Genomic DNA, 10,083 nt, shown 5'->3' with positions numbered 1-10,083 from the left:
TATTTACCGGAAAATGATTTTTATGGTACGAAGAAAAAGTAGACATGCTTGTGCCGAAAGAAGATAATTTTATCATGTGTACCGACTATATAAATTTGAACCCTGCAATCAAAACAGATGCATATCCAATACCAAGAACTGATGACCGTATTACGAAAATTGGATATGCAACATTTAGCACGAAATTTGATCGTTGTAAAGGGCTATTGCAATTTCCATTCATGGAAAGTGCCAAGTAAATTCTGGCATTCGTAACTTAAGTTGAACTTGATCAAATTAAGTAATGCAGTATTCTATGAGATGTTCTGAAACTTTCCACTGTATAACGAACATGATTGCATCTATTTAAGATCAGTGTTCTTATCTAGATGACGTCATCATCTAAGCTTCACATGGTAAGATTATTTAGCAATAATTCGGAATATGTGCTCAAGTTTCCCATAATTTTTGAAACGCTGACATATATGCACGGTAAGAACTCCAAGGTTGAAATGATGAGTTTAGAGAGTCTTTGAGATATTAAAGACCATACTTAGAGGTGTACCAGTTCTTTTGTCTCCTGATCTCAGTAAATCATTCTAATTGTATATTGGTGAAAGTTCTATAGCTGAAGGTGGAACATTGATCCAAGAACACAAAAATGTTTTGGATGATCCAGTGCTATTATATAGTGTTAACCATACATCATATAAATATTTGCATACTCGTATGTGGCTTTAAACTGGTTTTTGAAACACTTTGCAGTTCAGCTCCTTCTCGAAATACTGTTTTAATTAGTCATTAAGAGAGCAATACAGAATGTAATTGATTGTTTAGATGAAGTTTGATATTGGAGGAATACAGCCCTGAAAATACATTTTGAATGCAGGTGCAATCTGATGTAAATTGAATGGTTTTATTTTTTACTTCTGTATTGATATTTTCTGTCATCCATGTGAGAGCTGCATAATGTTTTACTAATTTTCGATTTTGTACACATCTTTATTTGGATCAGAATTAGTGTTATTTAGGTCTAATTCCAAATTATCTGGTGATTTATGTTTATATATTTAAAATTTACGTAAACAGGATTGATCATCATCCTGATTGCCTCCTTATAGAGACTATTGTGCCTCTAATGTGTTTAGATTAAGGTTGTTAACATCAGTATGACGTATGACACATTCATATGGAAATACGTGCTGTTCAATCGGACTCTTAGATGTGTTCAAGTTTGAAAGGATATATATATATATATATATATATATATATATATATATATATATATATATATATATATATATATATACACCGAAATTACAGTGCTCATTCATCAATATTACTAGATTGGGATTATTCGGAAATTCATTCAAAATCATTTTGTATTATATTATTGTGATAATCTACATTTCTAGCACATCGCTAAAATCCAATCTATTTATTACATTAGCACATTCAACATTAACATTCATTCAGAATACAACTGTAATACAATTGAAACACTCTATACGTTTGGACAAGTGATTTTTAACGTAGCTTTAAAACAATTTCAGTCATATCGCTACGATGTCTGCAGTGTGACAGTTTATAGTGATGTCTAGCACTGGGGCATCATGCGGCAGACATGTATCATGATGTCCCACCCATTCACATTATCCTGACCCCAGGCAGACCAGTCTTAACACTAACCTCTTAATGCTGAGCGCCTATCGAGGCAGCTGTTAGTACCATTTCTGTAAGTCTTTGGTATGACTTGGCCGGGGATCGAACCGACGGCCTCCCGCATCCGGGTCATAGTAGGAATTTTATTTTTATAAAGATACTTACTTCAATTGGAGTTGAAACCAAAATCTGATTTACAAGCGAAAACTCTTTGGATAAATCGTGACCATTTTTCTGAGCATCGTTTTGTCCTTTTTATAAATATGGGTTCCTGATAAAACATTATTCGATCCTACTTTACGTTAAGTATGTGAACTTATTTACTGCTGTGGTCCGATACAATTTCAAAGAATTAAGAATTTATACTATTCTTTGTGAAAGTTGTCAATTTATTGAAAGACAGTTAGAATTCTATAATTAAGATGCATAAATACTAATTGTACAGCAGCAGGAATTTCGCTGTTGAAATTATTTCGAACTGTCTATTCTTTTCGGCTTCCCAAAAACACTGTTAGAATTATATGGGATTTAATTAATACTATTGTACGTGTCTTTTGATGTTTTACTTTGTATCGTAGGGAACACAGTTGTTGAAGTATATTAAATTTGGCGGTATATCTGCTTTGTGTCACTTATTTCAAGACAATCCAGTCATAACACTATCCAACTATAACTATCGTTTCAATCAGTCAAAAGTAAGTAAGAATAACTAGGTTTATTTAAATATAGAAAGTATTCACGCATGTTGTGTGCATAACGCCCTGTATAACTAAAGCGGTATTGTCTTGACAAGGTGATTAAACCAAACAATAAAGGTGATTATATAACACACTATCAAGATGATTACATAAAACAGACTATACAAATAGTCAGAGCAAACTTTTCCTCAATGCCCGTTATTCTTACTAGTTTAATATGTACGGGAAACTGATAGCAGAAACAAAGCATTTGTTTTCGTTTTTATCAAACAGTCATCGCACCTACATTATGATGATTGGGATTATAAAGTATAATATCACCTCTTCAAAAGTTGTATAATATGCTGCAACAGCCTAATAAGTCATGTAATATTGAATGACAAGGTCGTTTACGTCTGTAGAATATTCAGTATGATACAAGAGGTATTACATGTTTTGTTGGAAACACGATGCCTATCCTGAAAGGTTTAAACAATAATCTTAATACAATATAAAAGCAGCAAACTTAATTAAGGATGGGAATAATATAAAAAAGGATGTAAAGTACAAGGACTTTAAATGTGTTACTGAAATGTAAAAGTCCTATGCGATCTAGAAGTGTTCGCCAATAATAGAAATATCTAATTATATAAACATGTTTTATATACAACCTCATTTGAATCTCGGCTCTCCTGTTGCTTGAATTCACCGAGAAGTGAGGAAATGTATGCACATGATCACCATTAAACCGTAGCATTTATTTTCAGAGACATATGCGACTTTTGCTTTCTTTAAAGTATGATACCGTCATTCAGAGATAATCATTAATCTAATTTTTCCTTTTCTCGCAACTTGATGTGCATATATTCTTTATTATAAATGTCAGGAATGTTAAGTTTGCCCTTGCCTATCTGGTAATAACCGTATGTTTATTTACTATTTAATTTACCTGTTCAATCATTTTCATTATATGAATGTACACAATAGGTAGCTAAATCTGGCTCCTGGCGTAGAAGCGTGTCTAATATTTTCTCCCTGCATTTAAATAGAGTCCATTGTTGGTTTCCTGGCATTACACATAAAAAATCGCAGACGACAAGTTTATTCCCAGATTAAAGGCAGAATCATGAGTCGGATGATGGTTACATTTCTATTGCTGGCAAGTATCTCACGAACATATTTATTTCTTGATCAAACATTATTACATATTTTGTAACATGATCTAAGATGATTGATATTTTAAGTCATGTTTATTTATTCATGCTAGATATAAATAATTGTTGATTGGCTTCGTGTGCATGTATTTGATATGAGCAAACAAAATGTCTATTCGGGCGTCAACGACTGTCTCCTTGAATTTTGTGAATCATATTTGTAATTATCTCGATGTAAGTAAAATCGCATTGAAAATAGTTTATTTGACGGAGATTATTTAGGACTTCAATTTCAATGGTTAGTAACTCGTTGCCGGAAAGATGCTATAAATTACCTAATATTATTTAATAGTTGTAAACTTTTCCTTTAGTTATTAAAAAGACAAAGAACAAAATCAACAAAATTAAAACATTTCCCAGATCAGACATGGATAAATATCTTTCTTACAATTAAATCACATTTCTTAACAAACGAATTTTAATATTAATTACTTTGTCAAAACATTAACGCGACTTGGACCAGAGCCTAAACATTTGATCATGAAAGTCTTATCTGCCGAAAGATAGATTAAATAATTCATTAATTTCTTAAACAGTAATTTACCATTCTTCTGGCTTATTTTAAACATCATGACATTTGGAGATATTATTATCAAAAATAAATTCCGTTTATTTGATGACGTACAAGCTCGAAATATGAGATTAATTTGAAAAAATAATTTAGCGCGAATCAAACCAGATACACATTTCAAATAAATCTTTGTTTCAGATGTTTGAATGTCCCACTAATTCACAATCTAAACTTATAACGTTCCCCATGCATATTCATTTTGTTCTTTTCTTCCAGGTCTTTGCTTCATTTGGTGAGTCCATTGCTAATATGTTGTCATAGTTAAACACATATGTGGTATTTATACGAGCATTTATATTATCTTCCCATTAAAAGATTATTCATCGCGTAGCATTGAAATTTCGATATGTCAATGAATGCCAGTTTTATAACGTTTTCATTACTGCTCAGAGTTGTGTTAAGGTAATGTGTCAGGTGAAAGGTCTCGTTGCCATCAGTAAAAGATCAGACAGTTTGTATGAATATGATATATTCATAATTATGTCTGAAATTTATTTTCAAACATCATTTGCATCTTGTTTGGGAGAATTCGTAACAAATGGACTGTTATATTAGTTTATACAAATGCTCTTGCACATGATTAAAATATAACGATATGTCTTTTCGGCGTGTTGAATCTTTTGAAAATTTACTAGCAGCAGTCGATTGTGGAATGTGATACCTTACACTGAGGTTGTGCCTTGCTTCATATATGTGTATTGGTATGTTTCCGACATAGAATTTAAATAACTTTATCACGATTGTCTGAAATTATGTTTTACCTTTATGCTCTAAAATTATTTTTACTTCTGGCTCTAGTGGTAAGCTCTAACGCAGACATATGCAGACTTATTGCTGATGTGGTGTTTGTGATTGACTCATCACGTAGTATCTATCCACCTGACTTCACGCAACAGCTCGAGTTCGTCAGACAAGTGGTGCAGAACCTTGACGTAGGTCAAGGCAAGACCAGGATAGGCGTCCTCACCTTCAGCCACACAACTACCACAGAGTTTCACCTGAATAGATATGACAGTAAGCAAGATATTCTGAATGCCATCTCAGCCATAACATTCGAAGCGGGAGATAAAACTAATACTTTTGACGCCTTGAGGATTCTTCGCACAGAGCATTTTAACGAGAGTAATGGCGACCGATCTGACGTTCCTAACATCGCTATAGTCCTTACAGATGGCGAATCCCATCAAAAGGAAATCACAGTAAAGGAGGCTAGTCTAACTAGAGAGGCAGGTGTAACCATTTTTGCCATCGGAATCGGCAATGCAGTCAATACAGATGAGCTAGAGGAAATAGCGAGTTCGCCAAAGTCAGACTATGTGCACACTCTGGTAAACTTTACTGAGTTACAATCCGATGCATTCACAACTCTTCTTAGCAACAAGACATGCAATGGTAAGGATATTTCTCTAAATGGCTGAATTATGTCCCTTCAACATTAACTATCAACTATGGTTTCCTCATTAATGACCCTTTAAGATTAAATCATTCAAAGAATACAATTTTCACATTAACTATTTTTTTCTTCCAGAGGTGAAATTATTTTCCCTAAGTCTTCCACCAACCGCACATATTTTGCAATCAAACTGAAGTTGACATCCATTAGTTACAACGTAACATATTGAAATCTTACATCAGTATTATTTGCATGTATTGCTCCATTTCAACTCTTCGCACCACACCAACTACAAGACAATAACCGAAGCCGTATTGATATATAAAGGTTGTTAAACTTTGTCAATATATGTATTTTAGCTACGATGAAGTTTATATAAGGGTTGTAGCCGAGTACTATACAAACCGTCTTTGCTGCAGCAGTATCTGACAATCGTATACACATGCAAGCATGCAAAATCATATAATTCCGGTATGGTCCATACATTCAGAGTGAAACTTTCTTCAACTGTCCTGATTACACTATTTTTCGTTTATTTATTTCATTGAATAAATGTGGTATAGGGTCTTTTGTATTGGGACTAATAAACAACTGTAAGTGGTAATTAAAAGTAATTGCTCCTTTGATGCCCTATTCTAAATGGCCACAATTATGTTTGTTGTCGCAATTATGTTTCTTGTACATTTAGGTACTTTAATTACATTTCATTAATATTCAAATCATATTTGCCTCGAACATATTTCGAGTAATATGGAACTTCTCGATATAAACTCATACAAACACATTATTTTTATTTAATGTAGAATTAATTTGAACTCTAAATGTGTCACAAAAATTATAATATATTTATTGGTTCTTGCTTAACAACGTGTTGATCAACCAATATAAAGGTTCACTAAAAATAGTATTTATGACTGTTAGATGCATCCCTGTTCAATTCAGCTCTCTTATTTTACAGTGCAATTGTTTTTCTTAAGCAATTAGCGTAAGGCATTTTTGTATTACAACAACGTATTTCTTTATCTGACAATAATCCGTGTCATGGATGTGCATATTATTATCTGTACTGAAGCATAATGTTGCCACATTGTGACAAATGTATAGCAGTGGAACGTGTTACGAGATTACCTTCCAGTAGTGACAGTTCTATATAAGAAGCCTGGAATGTAATCACCTTTTATCTCGTATATCAGGGATATCAGGTAGACAGTCTGTAGAGAGCGACACAAACACCATATCACAAAAGCATAATATAATATATTTTCTTGTTACTTTTTTCGTAATTGTCTATACACATACCGCAAAACGTTAATTACATATAAATAAGGAACATAGGTGAAAAATAAACTGAGATGAAAGATGATAATCATTTTGAGATAGTAAGGCCTCAGGAACTATGCAAGTCAATTACTATGCAAGTTCACGCGACCATTCATAGCAACTATAATTAATAAAATATTGGAATGTCTGAAACAACATTTAGGCTACGACATCTTTATAGGAACGTTTAACCTCGATTTCAATGTAAAGGTTCACAAATCAAAATTCTCCTATACGAGAATAAAAAAGAATCAATCTAATTGTTAATGGGACTAACTAAATAGCCAAGTTAAATTGGTTTCAACAAAACCACGAAAACAATGTGTCCGAAAATGACATAAATCAAATCTAGATTTGCTAAACGTGCATTGATATACATCTTTCTTGCTAGAAAACAACAAAAGCTGTTTATCTCAATTATTGCAATCGATCATTAGATTTTGGCTCCTAAGACAACTCATTTTGTACAAAGGAAATACAAAGTTATAATATGTTGTAGTGAACATAGGATTAACGTTCAAACTATTGACAATCAAAGGATGAGGTATTTTTCATAGATAAAGATGTAGAAATATATCTAAACAAGACATACAAATGGTCCCCAATTTCAGTTATGTTCTTCTAAGAATGATGTGCTGCTATTGTATATAAAACAATCATAAATATGGCTTACGCATAGTCATTAAAATCCGCAAAACATTATATAAATCAAAGCAGTCAGTATACAGGGATTTATGTGACATAAACATAGTCAAAAAGACAAACAAACAGACAGGCACTCTACAGCAACAACAAAAAACCAACACGTTTCAAAGAAGCACATATATTAAAGTGCATCAGCAAAATATCTAAATTAGCGAACTCTCAAAATTCCAATCTTTTAAAATATAAAATTATCTCCAGAAATTGGCGATATAAAATCTCAAACATTAAAGAATATCTCGACCAGACTACACTTTAAATTGATATTATTCTTTCACGCCGTGTATGAGTAGAAGCGATCCAGTACTAAATTCTCAATATACTTGGTTTGATAATTTTCCCTACCGTTTAATTTAGATATACTCATTGGTATGTTTAAGACATACATTTTAATAACGTGGTTTAAATTGTCACAGTCCATGTTTTGCCTTTGCACTCTTTATTTTTCTCTATATCCAGCTTTAAAGAAAGACTCCGTGGTGGAGATATGTGAAAATATTGCTGATGTGGTATTTGTCATTGACTCATCAAGTAGCATCTGGGAAACTAACTTTATTCACCAGCTCGATCTCGTCAAAAAAGTGGTCAACGCCTTTGACGTAGGTCAAAGCAAGACAAGGATAGGTGCTCTCACCTTCAGCAACAGAATTATGACATGGTTTCACCTGAATACATATTACAGTAAGAAAGATATTCTGGATGCCATCTCAGAGATAGTACATGACGAGGGAGATCAAACCAAAACGTTTGACGCATTGAAGGTTCTTCGTACAGAGCTTTTTAGCGTGAGGAATGGCGACCGATCTGACGTTCCCAACATCGCTATAGTCCTTACGGATGGTGAATCCAGTGACGTGAACAGCACAGTTACCGAGGCTAAACTGACCAGAGAGGCAGGTGTGGCCATTTTTGCCATCGGAATCGGCGATAAGGTCAATAGAACGGAGCTAGAGGAGATAGCGAGTTCACCAAAGTCAGACTATATGCACATTCTGGCAAACTTCTCGGAGTTGCAGTTCGAAGCATTCGAAAAGCTTCTTAGCCTCAAAGAGTGCAGACGTAAGTAACTTTCTCTAAATGGCTGATTTATTTCCTTTAAAAGTTAAGGTTTAATTATATTTTCTTTATTAATGGTAATTTTAATGTATCGTTATGCAAACAGGTACAGCATTTTCATTTCAAATAGTAGTGATTTGACCTCTGCATTGGCATTAAATATTGTTACACAACGTATTGAAGATCCAAGATAAACGTTAGCTGAAAATATTTTTTTATGACTATGTGAGACGCATTCCAGTTCAATTCATCTATATTATTTTACAATGCAAGCCTTATTCTTAAGCAGATATCTTAAGGTATTTTCTGCATTACGATGTCTGTATTTGAGATCCATCATTGTTTTCTATGTGCACATAAGTATCTCTATTGTAGCAGAATGTTGCCAACATTTTGCAAATTAATTAATTTTCATCTCGTATACGTCAGCATGCCAGGGAAAGCCGGTAGATGTCCTATTTGTTCTGGACGTCTCCACCAGTATTGGCATACCGGGATTCAATACACAAATGAGTTTTGTCAAGAACTTAGTGGACGTTTTCGACATCAACTCTGGAAAGGTCCAGGTAATACTGAAGTTCTTAGCATGGTAATACAGCATCATGCAGCACGATATGTTGTTGCTTTATGTACAGAAAGAACTAGCTAACTGCACCTCTCTTAAGAGATACAGTTTTCAGCGAGGTCTGTATGAAGAGCTGCTTATAGCAGGTGTTATATTGTTCTGTTGCCTTGGGAAAAACCGGGGAAATACTGCTTATGGCCGTATTGCTTGAAATGTGTCTTGAAGGCATAAAGATTACTGTTAAAACACATATTGTTAAGATATATTTCGTCGACGAAGACCAAGCGACTATTGCGCTTGGCTGTGTTGCTGTAAATTTGCTTTTAAGGTCTTACGTATGACTTTATAAAACACATATTACATATGAAACAGATCAGTGCCCATTTTAATAGATTTCTTTTTGCTAAATAATACAAAGGGAATAGATTTTGAATCATCCTATTTATTCACTAGCTGTATTAATGCAGCCTTATATGTTTGATTTATTCCCACATTTTAAGTTTGGCTTCCCTCAATATTGACTCGGATAATTTATTTTGTCCTGAACACTGAATTATAGATTTTTAAATGAACCTTAACTTGTAATCATGAAATATGCTTCAGAAATGAAGTAGATTTTCATTCATTACAAGTATATATTGAAAGGTGTACAGTGTGATGTCTCCTATTCTTTTGGGATTGGGTTAAGAAGCAGCAGAGAGGGTGAATCCCACAAGGTATTTCGCTTAACAGAACCTTCTATCGAGAACATTTTAGATAAAGATATTATTTCCACAAAATCAACCCTCTATTCAGAAAACATGACAAAATGGGCTTTCTCTGCTGACTTGAAGTTTATATCGTGAAAATATCTACCTATACAACTATTTCTGTTATACAAGGGTCTCTCTTGCGAAAACGCTCGGGGATGTTTAGCCCTCTCTGCTGCTCTGTGAAAGACCCTG

At 33.6% G+C, this 10,083-nt stretch overlaps 1 protein-coding gene across 1 annotated transcript; it reads left to right on the top strand.

The window, feature by feature from the left end:
• Window positions 1-368: 368 nt before the first annotated feature.
• LOC149777624 (matrilin-1-like) lies at window positions 369-9,140 on the top strand (the record flags this gene model as incomplete). The annotated part of the gene is made up of 5 exons (XM_089940343.1): window positions 369-395; window positions 4,320-4,335; window positions 4,902-5,495; window positions 7,978-8,577; window positions 9,004-9,140. Coding segments are annotated over exons 1-5 (1,374 nt in total), but the record flags the coding sequence as incomplete, so codon positions are not given.
• Between the last annotated feature and the right edge of the window lie 943 nt (window positions 9,141-10,083).

The sequence above is a fragment of the Sinohyriopsis cumingii genome, chromosome 17 (assembly GCF_028554795.1).
Source record: "Sinohyriopsis cumingii isolate HCF-2022 chromosome 17, ASM2855479v2, whole genome shotgun sequence".
Classification (NCBI taxonomy): Eukaryota; Metazoa; Mollusca; class Bivalvia; order Unionida; family Unionidae; genus Sinohyriopsis; species Sinohyriopsis cumingii.
This window is presented reverse-complemented; position numbering and strand designations above follow the sequence as displayed.